An 18,139-nucleotide genomic window follows, 5' to 3' on the forward strand; every position below is an offset into this window, starting at 1 on the left:
CCCCCAGCCAGCCAGCCGACCTCGTTCAGCGCTGAATGCCTGAGCCTGCCCGGTCTTCGGCCCTTTGCCTTTTCTGCTGTTGCCACTGCTTGACGCTAGTCTCAGTAAGTTCAGAATAGGGAGAAATCCCGAGTTTCACTCCTTTTGTTTGATTTACTCTGTTACTTTCTAACAGTTGAATGAAATTGGGTTTTGGAATACCTGTGACTTTGTATGTCTCTGGCTAGCCTTGGTGTCATTTTCTAGCAATAACTCAGAGCCAGTTAACTTTTTAATTTCATACATTTAACCAGTCTCTTTAGGTGTTTCTGAAGGTAAGATCGTTTAGTTTGACTTTCTTATACGTGAGAGCCGATATTCGTAGAACCAGCACCGAGCAGATGTGCGGTCGGCGCCGTCCCCCCCACCCGCTCTTGTGGGAAGTGAGCATAGATCGCGCACCGCAGCTTCCCTCGTGTGGCGCCGGCTCCCTAGCGAATGGCGTGTGGGCAGAAGTGGAATGGTGCTCTTCTTACCTTTACTTTTAAAAACCAGTTTTATGATTCTGTTCCTCAGTCCGGACCCAGGCTACCTGGAAGGCAGCGCCCCCTTTTTTATATGGAAGAAAAGTGATTATGTTTTTATATTTTCTACTTTTTCATTTTATCGATGCACACTTAAAGATTTTGATTTTCTTTTAATAGATGCAGTCTTTTGAGATAATTTGTTTTTACCTTTTGCCCTTTTATCTTTTTTGGATAATTCTCTTTGTACTCCTGCTGCCTACCTCTGGTCACCTCCCACCACTTTTTTAAACCTTGGTATCTGTTGGGTAAACTAATCTTTGCATCTGCTTTTAGAATGTGAGATATTTCCAGTACCTACTTTTTTGCTGAATCCAAAGATATATAAATATAAATATATATTTTATAAAGATCAAAATGATATAAAGGAGACACGTTTCTTCCTTTAAAAAAATAGGAATTCATTGTTAATGTTCATATTATGATGCTACTTTTCTAAATTGTGCATCTTGATGGAATGGTGTAAATATCAATCCAGGACTGCTTAATCATTATTTAATGTCTAAGGTGAGTCGGGCTGTGTAGGGGTAGGTGTTACAGAACATAATTGACTTGCTGTCCTAGGAGCTTTGGTCTGGAAGTAGATGCAGCCGGGGAGTAGACAGAATGGACTGCCAGTTCCCCGATACCTATCCCAGTTCTCTCTTTATTTGCAGAAGCCATGAGTTTTGTTGACAAGTGGGAAGTTCATAGTTGTAAAACCTTAAAGATAGGTGTATTCCCCCTGCTGCGGAGAAGAGCTGCTGTTCAGCTAACAGCAGATGTTTAATAATGAGCAGGGTGTTTTCTCTCCAGTGTGTAGAATTTCGAAGTGAATGAAAATGTCATTCTGAGAGCAATATTTAAATTCTCAGGAATTGACTTACAGTATTGAGAATGAATTCAGTTTCAATCAAGTTTACATTAAATGTTGCTTAAAATCTAAATCATTCTTTATAATGCAAAGAATCCAAATCAGGTGGGATAACTTATGAGTTGGTTGGGTGTAAGCTATGACTGCTTTGCTGATCGCTTTGGATGTCATTGTAAATAAAGGTTTCTATTTAAAACTGACGACTAAGAGCGTGCCTTTTTTAAAATACAAACCCCTAGTAGGTGAAGGGTGAAAGAAAGGCTAATAAGCAAGTCTGTTTCAAATACTGACAGCATTTTCAGTGGTTATAAGAAGACTTACTCGAGGCGGCTTTGGGATGTTGGAGCGCAGACCTGTCTGTCCTGTGGAGCAGCGCTCGGTGTTGCCTTCGGCTGTGTCAACCAGGGTGGCGCTCAGCTGGCTCCTGCTTCTCCCATTCTGGAAGTCTGACGGCTATCTTTACAAGGTTAGACCACTGGCTTGCCAAAGGGTTGACTTGGTTGAGGTGAATTGTTTTGCAGTTGATTAGAACTTCACTTTTTGAGGAATTTAGCGTTCGTTAGTGGACTGTGAGACTTACCTGTGTGGTCCCTGAAGCGTGGTCTCTCTCCCTCCCTTTAAAGAACCCCCTAAACCAAGGCATGTGCTTTCAAAAAGAAGGTATTGACTGGTAGCTTTAAAAAAACAAAACAAAAAACCAAACACACCAAAAGACTCCCAAGAATGGCCTTTTACAAAATGTCAAGTTACCTCATACCAACTGCTGGCCATTGGCTGCGGTTTTGAACATTGTATGACAATAAACTACAAAATTTCTTTACAAATACGATTTTGTTAAAACTTGGAACATACATCAACTTCATTTCTTTTCAGTACTTTAAAAAACATCAGGTCTGGAACAGGTAACAGGAATACTGGGGAGGCGATAGCCGCACGGGAACAGAAATGGCCACAACGGCACGGGGTTTTCTTTCACACTGGCCACGGAGCATTGTGGACACCACCACGCTTGAAAACTGGGCTTTCCTATTAGTCAGTCCCCCTAAGAGTCCCCACGCTGGTTCCACGGAAATAGTCACGTATATACAGTGGGGTGCAGAGCCACGGAGAGGCGCCTCTGTGCTGCTCTGCGTGGTCCTTCGTGATGAGCCACAGATTACAATTTAAAACAGGACTGTTTTCCCCTATGATTAAAAAAAAATTCCAGTGACTTTCACCCTCTGGGGAGATTTCCAAGAGTTTTTATCTCGTGTGAGCCTCTGGGACGTTAGTGGTGACTTGGGTATGAAGATGCCTTTTGTGCAGCTGGTGAAGTATAATCCAAAGCGAAAGCAGGGGCAAAATGAACTTGCGTGAGTGTCACCACTACTGATGGTTCTCGTCCAGAATCTGCCGCGTTGCCGGAAGCTGGCTGTTTGCGCAGACGTCCTGGCTAGCACGTAGTAGGCCTGTTTGGCGGGGCCATCGCAGCGTCTCGTCGCCTGTGCAGTCAGACGGTGCCGGGGTGGGAGGGCCGCCTCGTGCTCCTAGCCTTCCCAGCCTTCCCACAGCTGTCCCCTGGAACAGAGCAGACCCCCTCAGTGTTTGCCATGTGCCTAGACTGCGACTCGCAGGTCACCCAGGAAGGACTGGCACCGCCCAACAGCTGGATTTCCACGTGTTTGCTTAACACGCCCAGTTAACGTTTAAAGATCATGGGCCTTTGTTCAGGGCGCGCCCAAGAAATGCTTAGCTGGCTCGCTGTCCTGTTAAAGCCGCATGGGTTCATGTGGGTTTACATGCACCTATGCAGAGAGAGGACAGAGTGGCCAGCGACTGCAGGTCCTGCTCACGGGTGGGGTCTGTGCACCTGCCAGGTGGCGTCAGATTAGTTGCCACTGTTCAAACCTGTCTCCAGGCTCTGGTTTTCCGACACCTTGATATTGAGGATTCAGCAAGACAAACTGTATCCCCACTCATGTGGCGCCCTACACTGGTGGCCCACCCCGGCTGCTGGGGAGCAGCTTGGATGTTTCCAACACCCGCGAGCAAGGCTGGCCTGCGGCTCTGTGCTGAGTAGCCATCCACAGCCGCCATGTAGCGAAATGCCCCTCCGCCTCTCAGGAACACCTGGAGTCTACCCAGCACCACTACTGCCTAACAGCCGTGTGTGATTCCATGGGACTGGCCGCCTCTGGGTTAGGGACACACAGGACACATGCTAGGAACTGGCATGCACACAGGACAGCCTGGCAAGACAAGCAAGCAGGAGCCAGGTCTACACTTAGCTGGCTCCTCAACTCACAGTGATTTGGAAGAAGGTCTCTTCATTTCTGGCCACTTTCGACGCTGAAACTGCCTAAGTTTTCAGGTGTCAAAAGGAGAATGAGTGTTAACCATCACCGAGAGAGAAGGAGCTGACCCCAAAGATCTACACAAAGGAGGTCTCTTGGGGAACAGGCCCGTGGCAGAGCCGAAGAAGGGCTGGGTCTCCCTGGACACAGGCAGCCTCGGTTTAGACTAGAGTGGGGCCGAGACACGGGACCCGCCTCAGGTCTTAAAGACAAAACCGGTACCTGTATTGCTCGTAGCTTCCTCCATCTTTAAGTCCTAAAAGAGAGAGGAAGCGGATGGTTTAGGGTCAGAATGGCACAGAGACAAACTCTCCACCTTCCCGTTTGCCTTCTTGAAAGACACTCGTCAGCTTTTAAAACCTTTGTTGATAGTGGGTCTGAGCTGAGCTTTTCCTAGCGCCCCTAGGTGGCCTGGTCTGCAGGGTCAGGACCTGATGGAGTCATTCAACACTGGCTTTGTGGAGGAGGTGGGGATGGCACAAACCCGAGCAGCAGCTGGCCCGGCCCTGAGGCGGGCAGGGCAGAGGGGAGCGCCCACGTCCAGACGCCTGGCGGTTCTCCTGGCACAGGCTGTGGAGGTGCCCGCTTGCCTGCGCTGCCCGGGGCTGGTGCCCGGAGGACTCTGCTGCTTGGGCCTGTACGATGCCCGCAGCTGTGGGAGTTGTTGTCTCGGGCCCGGTGACGAGTCTCCTGTGCAAGCCGTGTTTCTGCGGCCCTGTAAAGCGCTCGCTGTTTGTGACCAGCTGACGACAGCATCTCGATGATTCTTGAACTGCACCTCCCTTCTCCCAAGACGAGGTCTGGCTGTCCGAGACAGACCAGCACTCTTCAAGGCCCTTCGTACCCCCAGGATGTGGACTGCTCTCTGTGCGTGTTTTGGGCTAGTAAGTAGCTTCTGTTAGCTTTGGAAGACAGTAGCTAACCGGCACCCTAAACTTAAGCAGAATTTCTGACTGCCTGTGTCACACAAACGCTGTCGGCTGACTCCTAGCTGTGGCTTGGCTTCCCCACCTGAAGCAGCATCGCTGATTACACTGCTACCACGCGTCCCCCCAGGCAAGGACTGTGTTCCCCACTCCCTCCATCTCCACGTGGCGCCTCCTCACTCCCCAGCCTGAAGCGCTCTCCCTGGCCGCCAGAGCCCCTCCCAGGATGAACAGCTGCCACCAGGCCCTGCCACCACCCTCTTCGCTCTGGCTGCAGCCTTTCTGAAAGAGTCCCCACCCCAGGTCTCTACGGCTTCCCCCCACCTTTTCTCAGTGGTTGACTCCTGCTGCCTTGTCAGGACTCGGTTCCAAGTTACTTCCCCACCCCCACCCCGTCACATCCTGTTTTGTTCAGACAAGCAAGAGAGACTTGATCCTAGTTGTGTTAGCCTCTCGCGTGGTCAGGCGGAATGTGCACTTTTGATATAATCCCAGGTTTAAGTTCGCAACAAATGTTTGTGCAATGAATAAATGAACAACAGGGAGAATGACAGAACCCCATGTGTTCTCCGCCCATGGCTCGGCCCTGCTGAGGAAGCGCAGCCTGTGGAAAGCCCACTGCTGCCTAGCCCGGGGGGTGGGGGAGGCTGCAAAGGGGCCTCCACTGACTGGTCTTAAGTCATCCCACCCCCAGCTCCTGGCGATTCCAGGTTCATGCTTCAGGCTGGACATGACTTCCTGTGGTGACCCCGCTTTCGGCAGGCCCTGTGTTGGGGCACCCACTCACCCAGGTCCACGTTTCGAGTCCGGGGGTTACACTGCTTGTAGCCCTTGCAGCTCCTCAGCTCCATGAGCTGTACGTGCAGCTGGTTGAGCACATCCCTGTCCAGCGTATTCACCGCGTTCATCAGCTGGTTGGGAAGGTGGTGGTCAGTGGCTGTGTGGGCCTCTCCCCAGCCTCTTCTACAACTAGGGGCTAATCTCAGGCGAGTCAGGGGAGAGAAAGAAAGCAGCAAGGACGGTGTCCTGCTCATGCCAGCCTCTAGCAAAGCCTGAACGGGAATCTTGGGGCCATGCTTTGCTCCCAGGACCCCAGGTCCTCGAGTCAGACCCACCTGGGGCTTCACCCGGGGCCCTTCTGAGCGCAGTTCTGAGTGCCTGTGCTTGTACCGCCTCATTCTCAGAGGGCAGCACCAGCCGAGCGGAGAGCGCCGGGCAGGTGACCTGGTCCTCCCTAGTGCAGGAGCCGCCCCGACCCACTGACCACAACCTCCGCTGCCACCCCTGTTCTAAAACGGGCTGACCTACTTAAGGACAAAGACGGGCTGCTGGCAACTCCAGAGTTCAGGGGCAAAACATCAGACTCTTGGGTGCCGGGGACCAGGCTGTCCCAGGGCGCCCCACTGCCGCCCTGAGGCCTCTGGCTCAGGAAGGACTCACGTCGGCCGCCAGACTGGCTCCTCTCGCCTTAGGTGACGCGTGTGCACGTGAGTGAACAAGCAGAAGCAGGGAGCAAAGCTGGGCAAGTGGCAGCCTTGCCCCTTACAGTGTGCTCCCCACCTGGGGCCCCAGAGCCCACAGCTGAGTCTCCCCAAGTTCCTGCAGAGCCTGCGCAAATGCTGCATTTCGGGTGAGGGAGGCCGAGACAGGCACCTGGCGTCCAGCCCTTGTGTCTTGGGACCCACGTGCTGGGGGCGCCGGTTCTCCCTGGGGCACCGCGGTGCCAGCCCGTGCCGAGGGTGGTGGGGGTGGGGCGCTCCTCACCTGGTAGGGATCTGTGTTGAGGTCGAAGTACTCCAGGAAGCCGGTTGCAAATTCACAGAAGAGGAAGTTGTGGGTCTCATTGATGGTCCTCATGCACCAGTACGTGTTGTTGTTGGCGCTGGTGCAGGCACAGAAGGGCCCCACTGCGGAGGGGCGGCCCTGAGCAGCGCCCGCGGGCCCGCCCACCCCGTTCCCTCCCTCGGGCGCTCGTGACCCCCCCTGTTCCCGACGGGCACTCACGGGTCCAGAGCGGCGCCGTCTGCCAGTGCTGGTTGTCGTGGGTGAAGCACGTGAGGCCCGGCATGCTGCACGTGTCGTTGTTCTGCAGGCGCTTGAGCAGCTTGCGCAGCTTCTTCTTGCGCTTCTGCTCCCGCAGCAGCCACACCTTGTCCTTCTCCTGCAGCCCCTTCCTAGGGCACACGGGGCACACCCCTCACACCTCCCTCGGGTCCCCACCAGGCCTCCCAGCGATTGATGACCCTAAACCTGGGCTCCTGCCCGGCTGCGTGCACGCAGCAAGGTGGGGTGGTGGGAGAAGGTGCTCGCCGCGCCCCCTACTGGGCGCAGACAGCCCTGCAGCTCCCGCTCCCCGCGCAGCGCAAGCGGCGGCCGGGCTCTGGCTCTCTTGCCGCCTAGGTGACGCCAAGACGGCTCAGGGCAGCCCTGGAGTCAGACCCTGACGGGCCCGGCCCGGCTTTCCTTTTCTTTCTGGGTTGGGGCAGCTCCGCCCAGGGCCTCCCTCTCCCTGGCTCTCGCTGCCCTTACCTGAAAGGGTGCAGGCTGGAGCCCTTGTGCTTGAGGCGGCCTTTGTGCTGGGTGTGGTAGCTGCAACAGACCCCAACCCCATCTCAGGGCGACCTGGTCAGTGGGAGCCAGGGTGCCTCTGCGGCCTTGTGGGGTGGCGCCCAGCACAGAGCCTCCTGGCTCCCAGCGGGAGCTGGGAGAAGCCTCAGGTCCTGGCAACGTGAGTCATGAAGGCTGAGGCTGGGCCTGGCCCTGTCTGCCTCAGACTTGCCAGGCTGCTCCCCCTGGCCCTGCCAGGGCTCAGGGCTCAGGGCCAGCAGCAGGGTCCCCCATATCTCATCCCTTTCGGGGAAGGGGGCAGACTGTGTGCTGTCCAGTCCCACCCCCCAGTAGCTATGTAGGGAGAGTTCAGCTTAAATGCAATTGCAGGTTCAATGCTCCGTTCACACCGGCCACCCTTCCAGTGCTCCCACGGGGGGTGCCCTGCTGGGCACAGGGGTACCGCCGGCCAGCGGCCCCTGACAGGGCTGCCCTGCGGGACCTTTGGAGTGATAGCACCTGTGCCCCTAGAGGTGCAGTGTGGCCGGGCACCACCACTGGGACTTTCTGCTGACCTCTCTGTAATCCAACCCTGATGGGGGAGAGAGGGGGTGCCTTGTCCTTAGGGGAGCTTCCGCAGGAGCACCGGGGCCTCCTTGGGGACCCTGCTGCCTCTAACCTGATTTTGTGGCAGTCACATTCTTCTGGTCGCTTTTTCTTCAGGTGACCTCGCACTTCTCGCAGGTTCTTAATTTTGTTCTGCAGAGTTTCAATCTGAGAGGAGGAAGAGGAGCAGACGGAAACTCTGAGGCCTGCCTGGTGGCCGTCCTGTTCCCGGCCCTGCTCTTTTGCTCAGTGGCAGCGCAACCTGTCTCTGGGGGCCTGGGCTAACCCTGCTGAGGCTGCTAGGCTTCAGGGAAGGACCCTGGCCATTCTCGTCCTGTCCCGCCCCAGAGCCAGCCTGGCCCCGGGGGGACAGCATCCCATCGGGTGACTAAGCATGGTTTGAGGCGACTGCGGTCCTCCTCCTGGCTTCCTCGGGAAGCCTGACGGAGCACTGAGGCCCCGTCCACGTGGAGGGTCCAGGCCTCAGCGCCCTCCCAGTGGCCGGTGCCCAGGACCTGCTCCCTGCCAGCCCTACCTCGTGGTCGATGTGCAGCTTGTGGTCCTTCCAGGCCTGCAGGGACCTGTACAGGTCCAGGTCACACTGGACTGTGTCGTTCTCCAGGATGTAGCACCTGTTTGAGAAGAAGACCACATGTGGCCCTGAGGGACACCAGCCAGCAGCGTGGGGCCTGCCATACCCGACCTGGGCTGCTCACCTATGTGTCACTTTAATGGGGTTGGGGGCGGAGTAGTCCGGCAGCCCCCCAGTGCCACTGAAGTCCCCACCGTCCTTGTCATCTTGGTCCTCGGGGGCCCCTGGCCAGTGCCGCTTGCTAAGGTTGCGAAGCTGGAAGGCGGTGTCCAGGCTGATGTGGTGTACCTCGCCGCCCACCTGGACGGCCACCGAGCGGACGGCGCGGCTGCGGGCGTAGCTGGCCTTGTACTCTGTGGCGGAGGGCGCTGGGTGAGGAGGCTGGGAGGGCCGGCCCGGCGCAGCGGGCAGCAGTGCCCTGGGCTCAGGCTGCCTGCCCCAGCAGGCAGGCCCGCAAGGCGCGTGGCCAAGGAACTGGCTTGGGATCACGTCAAGAAAGAGCTACAGGGGGAGAGATTCGCGGTGCCCGGCAGCCTCACCGGCCACAGAGGAAGGAGGCCGGGACTCGCTGCCTCATGGGTGCAGGCTGAGGGCAGCCGGGCCTGGGTCACAGCGACCCGCTGACATGAAACAGCCCACGGAGGGGTGGCAGGGCCGGCCTCATGGGCATGGGCTTCCTTGTGGGGCGACACAGTGCTTTAGCTCTAGAGAGATGGCAGCTGTACCCCGCCATGAAGTGCTTCTGCGTGGCATTCATTCCCCAAACTTGTGCCTGGGAATCTCCATTCAATCAAATGAAGAAAGGAACGTGGACATTACGACACTGACTCCCATGCTGACCTGACTGGAAGAGAGCGCGGCCCAGCGGTGCCAGGGCGGGCACCTCGTCTGGACTGAGCCTTGCCATGCTGAGGCCCCGGCCCCGCCCAGCCCCCCGAGCCCCTGCCCGGCCCCACACCCCGGGCGACCCGACGGCCAGCGTCTGTGCCACACCCACTCCGGCCCGCCACTCACTCTTTTTGAAGACCTTCTTCCGGCGCCCGGCCAGGCTGAGCTTGTGGCCCCCGGGGCAGGAGCAGGCCTCGCCGCCCGGCCGGTAGGACTCGGGCACCAGGTTGGAGACGGCCCTGCTGCCCGGCCGCGCCAGGCCCTTGCACTTGTGCAGCTTCAGCGTCCCCGCGGCGTCCTCCACGCACTGCCACTTCTGTGGGGCACATTCGGCTCAGGCCTGCCGGCCCGCCGGCCCCCCACCCGGCCGTGCTGGGACCCGGCTCCCAGGAGCTCTGTCCCTGGGGCAATCTGGCCAGTGCAGAAGCCCCCCCCCCCCCCCCCCAAGTCCTGGAGCTGCCAGCAGAGCCAAGGCAGAGGGAGACCAGTGGGGGCACCGTCAGACTAGACCCCAACCCCCCCCCCCCCCGTGCTCCGGGCCTGAGTGTTAAGGGGTACACTCCCACCATCTGCTTGGAAAGTGCTGGTCCTGCCCAGCCCCCAGGCTGCACCAGGGGAGATGTGCAGACGGGCCCCTGGGCGCCGTCCGGGGGCAGAGACCCCTGGCCTCAACTAAATTCCAGACTCTTGGGGGTCGGTATAAACACGGACCCAGTTCTCCCACACATCAGCCCTGAAGGGAGGGGCTTTTTAACAAAGGGGTCCAAGACTGTCCTCCCAGTGCCCAGATGGGATGCAGTGGAGCACAGAGCCAGGCCGACAGGCGGGGACCACTTCTGAGTCCAGTGGGTGCAGCCCATCCCCGACTGGGTGTGCCCCACACTAGCAGCCCGAAGCTGTAGCTGAGAAGGGGTTCGGGGGCCCTGGCCCTGCCTCCTGCTTAATCTTAAGCTGACGCAGGCTGGATCTTCAGGCCTGAGCCCCTGCGGATGAGGGCAGCCGCAGCCCAAGGCAAGGCTGGTGCTCCCTGCAGCCCTCAGGCCGCCTCGCGGGTCTCTCTTCTCCAGGCCCCGTCCCCGCCCTGGGGCCTCCAGGCTCAGGTCGGACATGCCCAGACACCACTTGTGGGTTTTGCCTCACTCAGCACTAGCTGGGTTATAGTTCCTTATTCTCGCTCATGAAATCAACTTCATTCTTTCAAGGCTTAAATGTACTTTAAAAAGGCAATTCCCGGCCCTCCCTGGTGGAACAGCGGGTTAAAGCGCAGCACTAAGAAGCACTTTAGAAGCTAAAGCCACTTCAGTGCGAGTTTGATCCCCGCCCCGGAGGTGACCCCATGGCGTGTCAGACCTCTCCTGACCCGCCCGCTGCTCCCCTCAGCAGTGTACTTCGTCGATCTGCCTGTTCTGCTCCCCACTCTGTCTCTGGTGAAGCCTCTCACCGCCCCTGCGCCTCTGGCCTGTACCCAGTTCTGTATGCACAAATAAATAAATCTTTAAAAAAAAAAAAGGCAATTCCCTATTACTCCTGTGAGGGGCACAGGGCCCCAAGGGGATCTCACGAAAGCGAGTAAACGAGAAGCAAGCCCGTGAGCCCCTGGGAGCCTAGACAGGAGCCAGAAAGAGCCTTCCGGGAGGCGCAGCACCCACGGCACCCGCCTCACCTGCCCCAGCTGCTCGCAGGCCGTCTGGTACTCGGCGCGCTGGCACAGGTCCTTCACACGCTGGTGCCTGGGCAGGACGTTCTCCTCCTGGGCCTCCGCCTTGTCACCGTCCCTCCTGTGCAGCAGCTTTCTGTGGGGCGGCAGGGCAAAGGCAGCTCTCAGCGTGGGGGGCAAGCCCTGGCTGAGGGGGCCCCGGCCTGGGCTGGGGCCGCAAGGGAGGACACAGCCTGGGGGATCTGACGCTGACGCCCACAGTTGCGTGAGTGGCAATAAACCAAGCAGCTGCCAGGAGGGGCTCTGGGCAGGCCGGACAGATGTGCCTGGAGGGCCACGCGGCTCTGGACGCCACGTGGCAGCGCCTGGGAGCCAGCGGTCTGTCACAAGACCAGGGGAGCGGCCTTCTCCCTGCGGCTTAACACCGAGGGCGTGGGGGGACGGCCAGGAGCTGGGGTGCCTGCTGTGCCCCGCTCAAGCCCAGGGCCCTTACCCTCTCTCCACCAGGAAGGAGTCCCGCCAGACCCTGATCTTCTTTTTCAAGTGAAACCTAGGGAGAGAAAAAGCACACCCCATGCTCTCACATGCCCCCCCGTCTCCCAGAAGCAGGAGGTCGGAGCCCGCTTCGGCTGACAGTTAGCAGACTGACAGGCCGGAGCGGTGGGTCAGGGGCCTGGAAGGGGTGTGAGCCACGTCCACTCAGCCCGTCAGTCCCAGGCAGCCTCCCTCCTTGGCCTAGAGGCCTCCTCTGGACTTCAGGTTCCCTGTGTTGGGCTTGCACGACTCTCTCCCTTTGGGGCACTGCAGTGCCCCTGCCACGCTACGGCTCACTATGGCTCCAATTCGCAGCCTGGGGCTCAGGCTGAGAGAGGAAGCCTCCCTCCTGCACCCAGACTTCGGGCTGTCCTGGCTCCCAACCTGGTGGGGGTTCATGGAGGTGGTGCCCCAGGACCGCCTGAGCCGGGAGGGTACAAGCTGGAGGTGCTAATCGCCTCAGGGGTGGTCTAACCCTCAGGGGCGATTCCAGGGTTGGCCACCAGGTGTCGCTGCAGCCGCGCGCGTGGCGCCGGCCGGTCCCTCCCAGTCCAGATCACCATCCCAGCTCAGTTTTGCCTGCAGGACGCCCGGGATTGTCTTCCCTTGACACCCTTGGGTGCTCAGCCATGAAGCATGATGGCGGATTCAAAGTGCAGCCTCCAGGCTAGTGCTGAATGCCAGAAAGCGCCCAGAGACCAACAGGTCAGGCGACCCCCCAGCCGGGCTCTCCAACTTGGCCTAAGGGGAGCCCAAGGATGGCTGTCCTGAAGACCAAAGCCCTGCAACGTGTGGGGCGCCAGCGCCGGCCACGCCAGCGCCGGCCACGCCAGAGCCGCACGTGGCTGTTAAGGGTGATGTAGTTCCAGAGGGAAGATGGAGTCTCGAGGGGACACATCCTTCTTCCCTACAGCAGGTAAATGACTGGTGTGGGGACCCCACGCCTGACTCGTGGAGACTCTGCCTTCTGAGGCCCGCGTGGTCTGGCCTAAGTTCAGGAGGCTTGGGGAGTCTGGCACCCCACCTCCCCGCCCCTCCTCACCGATTCACCGGCCGCTCCGTGTCCAGCAGCTTGAGGATGGATTTCCCATCCATGTCTGAGGGGATGTCCAGACCAGCAATGTCCAGGATAGTGGGGGCCAGGTCGATGTTGAGGACGATGTGGGGGTTCCTGGGGAGGCGGGGAGACCAGGGACTCCATGAGAGGGGAAGCTGGAGGTGCCAGGGGTTGATGCCCTGAAGGTGGGGCTGCTCTCCTGCACTAAGGCCCCACTGGGCCTCCTCTGGGCCCCACTCAATTCCACTGCTCTCCTTCACCCCCAAATTTTGTGCCCTCCAGACACATCATGGGGCACCAGACTCGCCGGCCCTACCTGGCCTCTGGCTTGCCTGCCGTCTTGCGCCAGGAGTGCCCTCCCTGCCCATTACCCAAAGGACACCTACCTGTAAGGGCCGCCCCAAATCCCAGGACCCTTCTCTGGCCTCTGGGGTTGAGGGCCACTGATCCTTTGCTGTTCTGAGACCAGACAGTCTGGCCGTCGCCCCTGCTGCCTGGAATGCCAGCGTGGCACTCTCCCTCAACGCCTCAGGAGGCTGGAGAGCCCCACCCTTGTGTCCACACCCCAGTGGGGGTCCCCTCCCCTTCGGGTGGACCAGCCCATAAAACATGGCCTGTCCCTCGTGGCTGTTACGTGACATGTGACCCCACCTTCCGACTGTGTCCCTGGCCGCGGCCCCCGGCAGGCCACTGCGTGGCTATCCCAGAGGTGGCTCTGTGAGCCCAAAGCCTCTCCCGGGCTTGATCATCTGTGGGTGGGAAGGACCTTGGCCAATCGAGCCTCAGAAGAGGCACAGCCTGGGCAGGCACCTTGATTTCAGTCTGGGCTGGGCCAAGCTTTAACCCCCGGAAACTAAGTTTGCAGTGACTTTAAGGCAGCACAGCGCGACAGCCCCTTCCGAGGGCCCCTTGGCACTCAGTCCCGGTGTTCTGCTCTCTCCTGCTCCTCCGGTTCACAGCGTATTTTCTGGCAAAGGACAATCTAAGAGGGAGGTCCTGTCACATCCCAGCACTTTTATACTTGGAGCGCACAGTAGGTGCTTCACGTTAGCTAAGTGGCTTGGCAACTTGTCTCTACTGTCCAGTCGTCAGCGGTCTTCTGCTTCTACCAAGTGAGGTGGGGGCCCAGCATAAAGGATGGCCCAGGGGACTCCCCACCAGGCGGCTCAGCGCCTGTGTGCCCTGGGGCTTTAACCTCTCTGGGCTCCTGCTGCCCAGCTCAGCACCTGTGAACTTCAGCAAGCAGAAGTTACGCTGGGGAGGGTCTTGAAGGGGAAGGCTGGAGCATCAGCTGGCAGCTGTGGCGGGGGCACTGGAGATGAATTTTGGGGACACAGTGAGCAGCTGGTGACCTAACCTTGCCCGGCAGTCCTGCTCCCCCGGGCTGGCTGAGAAGGACGGGGTTGTTTTTCCGATCTCGCACCCAGACCGGCTTCTAGTTCTGCAGGCAGGCCCTCGGGGCCCACCATCTGATCAGCCAAGGTTTGCCCTCACTCCTGGCTGTAGCGATGAGCAAGGATGGCCCGTGAGTCAATCCCAGGGCTTCTCTCAAGCCACATTTGACTTCCAACATTGGAGGCTGAAAGTCTGCCACCATGAGAGCAAAGCCTGCTTGGGAAGGAAGCCGATGCAAGGAACAGGGCCGGAGAGGGAGACAAGACGTCCTCAGGTAACTGCTGGATCCAGCCACGCCTGAAGCCCGTCAGCCTCCGACTTTCAAGTGCCTTATCCATTTTGAGACTAATCTCTGCTTGCAACTAGAGGAGTCCTGGCCGAGCCAGTCTGCATCTTCAGCCCCAAGCCTGACATCAGCCTCTCTCTCGTGTTCGTGAAGTGTGTTTACGAGACATTTCACAGCCTCCAGGGCTGACGAGACACACAAGGTCTGTGCTTGCAGAGCCCTTGGGGGGTCAAATTCTGTTCGCGGGGTGACTCGAGGTTTCGGAGGGGCAGTGTGGCTGGCAGACAGGAGCGAGACCACCTGGCTTCAGCCCCCAGCCTTCCCGAGGGACCGTGGGTTCAGGCAGCGTCCCGCCTCTGTGCCTGGCTGTCATCAGTGCTGTCTACAGCAGGAACAGCAGCAGCTTCTCTCACAGGGTTGCAGCGAGGCTGAGATACTTGGACATAAAGGGTGTGGCGGTAGGTGGCAGCCGTTTTCATTCTGTCATTCCAGCCGCTAGTCCCGGGGCGGGGGGCTGCGAGCCCAAGGCCCGGAGTTGTTCGATGAAGTCACGGGCAGGGCTGGCGAGGCTGGCCTGGGACGCACCTGCCTCCCAGGTTTTCCACTGACCCTCCGAGTAGGGGTGGGACCAGCTCGGGCCCCAGAGGCCACCCCGGTGCCCTTCAAGAGGAGGCCGGTATCGGTCTAGGCTCAGACGCAAGTGGGACCAAATAAACCTCGTAATGGAGATTTATCCACATTCACAAAACCGCGCGAGCTGGGCTCTGTTGTGCCCGTTAACCTAGGAGTGACCCCCGGACACTCTACCCTCTCTCTGCCCCAGAGGCAGCTTTTTTGGCTGTCAGATGTGCCAGCCCAAAGGTGAACCCAGGGAGGCTGCTGGCCGAGGCTGTGGCCCGTAGCCCTGAAGGAGGCCGGAGGGTACAGCTTCCTCCCTGTCAGTGCCAGAGCCGAGGGCCACGTGGGGAAGCACCTGCAGCAGCCTGCGCCCCATGGGTTGGCAGGGGCCCCTGAGTGTCCTTGCAAGTGCTGAGGCCTCCAGGCTCCCTCCTGACAGAGAACCCACTGGGCGGCTGACCCACCACACCCCTGCCCAGGGAGAGCTCGGGGACCTGCCTGCCGGTGGTCCTGGGGGCCTCCCGGGAACTTGGGGCTCCTGTGTGTGGTTGATGTACTTACAGAGAGCCAGCCTCCACGTTGGGGCCCCTCACGTAGAAGGGCACCCTGATGTCGAACTCGTAGGGCATGGACTTCCCCTTCACCAGCCCAAACTGGCCGATGTGGTAGCCGTGGTCAGCTGTGTACACGATGTAGGTGTTGTCCAGCTCGCCCGTCTCCACCAGCATGTTGTAGATCTGCAAGAGGTCGCAGTTGGCGCAGGGGCACAGCAATGGGCACCAGGGCCTGCTCGGCCCTCAGCGGGGTCAGGTGCCTGTGCACTTGCCCCCTCTGCCGGTCCCCCCTACCCTGCTCCAGGGCCACCTGCCCACCGACCCGTCGTCTTCCTTCCTGGCCGTCTCCCTCCCATCTCTTCCACTTATTTGGGGCTGTCTTGCTGCATGAGGGCGTCGTGAGAGCCCTGGGGGAGAGCATGGCCATTCTGTCCTGGCACTGGCATCGTGACACGGGAGGGAGGCAGGGAGGGCCCAGGCTGAGGCTGCAGCCAGCCGGCCACCACCTCGGTCTGCGCTGTGTGTAATGTGCTGTCAGTGTCTTATATTTTAATTTATGTAAATTCAAATAGCGGCGGACGAATACAGCCCGTGACTGCAACCACCCACGAGCGGACTATTTAGCCGTGGAAGAAAGGGAGAGTTAGTACAGCCACCGCGGAATGGGCCTCGGGAAGTCCAGGGTCACGGCGTCTGAATCGGGCGGCACAGCGGGTCCTGGGACACGGAGTGGCAGCCCCGGGGCAAGGGGGCAGGTCTGGGGGCGCTAAGGGCGGCGGGTAAAAGAGGAGCAGCACCGGCTGTGCCGCCAGTGGGGGCTGCGTGGGGTGTGGGCCCTGTGAGAGGGGCGGGCTGCCTGCCCACGAGGGCAGAGGGCTGGTCTGGGTCTGTACAGCCCCTTCCCTTGGGGCCGGAACAGGTCTGCTGTGCCCCCCTCCAGGTGCGGACCCCAGGAGGCGCAGCAGGTGAGGGCTCGGGCCTGGTGGGGGCGGGCCCTGGCCGTGGGCGGGGCTGGGGCGTGGCCCTGGCGGGGCTGGGGGCGTGGCCCTGGCTGGGTGGGGAGTGACCAGGGCGGGGCCAAGGCAGGGGCGGGGCCTACCGTCTCCATGGAGTCGTCCACCGACAGGAGGGTCTGCAGGCGCCTCCGCTGCAGCATGTTGGTGAACTCCATGTGGATGGGCTTCATGGGCCCGGTGTAGCGCATGATCCAGTGCTTGTCGGGGTTGGGCGCGTAGTTGTAGCTGGGCGTGCTGGGGGCGGACACGCACGCGGCTCAGGCCCGAGCGTCCAGGCCCGGACCCCCGTCGCCCACCGGGGTCGAGCAGCCGCTGCACCGCTCGTGCAGTGAAAGGCCGCCCGCGGCGGGAAAGGGGTACCCGGCGTGCGGGTACCAGGTGCCAGACAAGGCGCTGCTGGCGTCTGCCCAAGGGTGGGTGTGCGCGGGCCTCTGGGCAGGGGCGCGTGTATCGGACAGGAGGAAGGTGCTGCAGCTGCAAATGGCCAAGTCCAGGCCGCCCCGGACACCGAGGCCCGGGTCGCGGCCTGGGGGGGGGGTGGCCTCCAACACCCCTGGAGTCGCCCTTCTCCCTGTTTGGAGGAGGGGCTCTGCTCTGCTCCACAGCCCTGCACCTGTGTGCTGTTTCCTTCCGTCCCCAGAGGGCCGTCTGGGGAGGCGCGAACACAGGATTTCCTTCTCTACAGAGGAGGAAAGTGATTCAAACGCGGCGCACAGGACAGCCACGTGGTGAGGCCGAAGGCGGCCAGGCCTGGGCCTCTGGCTAGCCCTGCGGTCTGAACTCCTCGTCACGAACCCCGTCCCTTTCACTAAAGCAGAAACGCAGGTCAGGAGAGTCGGGGCCTCCCGCGGGCTCGCTGAGTGGGTGGGGAGCCCGAGGACCCAGACTTCTGCTGGGCGACTGCTGTGGCCAGTGGTGCGTGACAGGTGACTGGCCGGCTGCCCCCAGGGGCCACCGGGTGGCGCGTGTCTCCTTTACTGCAACAGCCCAGTAGTGGGCGCTGTTTCTACCCTCATGTGAGAAAGGAGGAAACTGAAGCCCAGCACAGAGCGTGGACACAGCCGGACACTGCTGTGAGCTCACAGGCCTTGGCCAGTGACCCTCAAGTCCATGAGTGGGGACCCTGGGCAGTTGGAGTGGAAGGGGGTCACCCCCCATCAAGCTGCGCCTGTCAGCATCCACAGGGCCCCCAGCGCCGGTGCCGGACTGATGGGGTGAGGGGGAGAGATCTGGAACTCCACCCGCACCGGCCAGGCAGGGCTCCGTCTTCCCACCCCCCATTGTCATAATTAAACATCCCAGCTGCAGAACTTTCTGGTTTTTGGTTTTGTTTTGGAAATGATTATACCCCAGAGATAAGTGAGCCTTCCAAACACACCCCTAATAAGGCAAGGGGTTCTCCGGGTAAGTAATAGCAGGCGTTGCTCATGTTCAATTTCTGTAATTTTCATTTCAAAGGGAAAATAAATGAGCAGGCAATGTCAAACAACCTCATCACGAACTCCAGGGCTGCTGGAGGTGGGGGCTGCTGGAGGGGACACCAGCTGCTCTTTTAAAGGAGAAGTCGCAGGAGCCAAGTGAGCCCCCGCCCAGGGCTTCGGCTCCTTCCTCAGGAGGCTCTGAGCCCGCGGAGCCCCTTCTGCCCAAGGGACCGCGCGGAGGTCACTGCGGTCCCCGGAAGGCCGCTCCCTTTCTGGGGTCCTCTCCCAAGGAG

The 18,139-nt window shown here is 59.7% G+C and overlaps 1 protein-coding gene across 1 annotated transcript in view; it reads right to left on the bottom strand.

Annotated features, from left to right (window-relative positions):
• Positions 1-1,718: 1,718 nt before the first annotated feature.
• Positions 1,719-18,139, bottom strand: part of SULF2 (sulfatase 2) — a 55,646-nt gene continuing 39,225 nt past the window's right edge. The window contains exons 5-20 of the mRNA XM_004687458.2: positions 16,509-16,659; positions 15,417-15,592; positions 12,542-12,670; positions 11,459-11,515; positions 10,972-11,101; positions 9,435-9,624; positions 8,545-8,773; positions 8,364-8,460; positions 7,902-7,996; positions 7,205-7,264; positions 6,680-6,849; positions 6,440-6,582; positions 5,463-5,586; positions 3,972-4,005; positions 3,701-3,754; positions 1,719-2,973 (exon numbers count right to left, since the gene is read on the bottom strand). Coding sequence (XP_004687515.1) covers positions 2,943-2,973; positions 3,701-3,754; positions 3,972-4,005; positions 5,463-5,586; positions 6,440-6,582; positions 6,680-6,849; positions 7,205-7,264; positions 7,902-7,996; positions 8,364-8,460; positions 8,545-8,773; positions 9,435-9,624; positions 10,972-11,101; positions 11,459-11,515; positions 12,542-12,670; positions 15,417-15,592; positions 16,509-16,659 — 1,870 coding nt within the window. The 3' untranslated portion in view covers positions 1,719-2,942. The remainder of the gene's footprint in view (positions 2,974-3,700; positions 3,755-3,971; positions 4,006-5,462; positions 5,587-6,439; positions 6,583-6,679; positions 6,850-7,204; positions 7,265-7,901; positions 7,997-8,363; positions 8,461-8,544; positions 8,774-9,434; positions 9,625-10,971; positions 11,102-11,458; positions 11,516-12,541; positions 12,671-15,416; positions 15,593-16,508; positions 16,660-18,139) is intronic.

The sequence above is a fragment of the Condylura cristata genome, unplaced genomic scaffold, assembly GCF_000260355.1.
Source record: "Condylura cristata isolate star-nosed mole 26May11 unplaced genomic scaffold, ConCri1.0 scaffold00022, whole genome shotgun sequence".
NCBI lineage: Eukaryota > Metazoa > Chordata > Mammalia > Eulipotyphla > Talpidae > Condylura > Condylura cristata.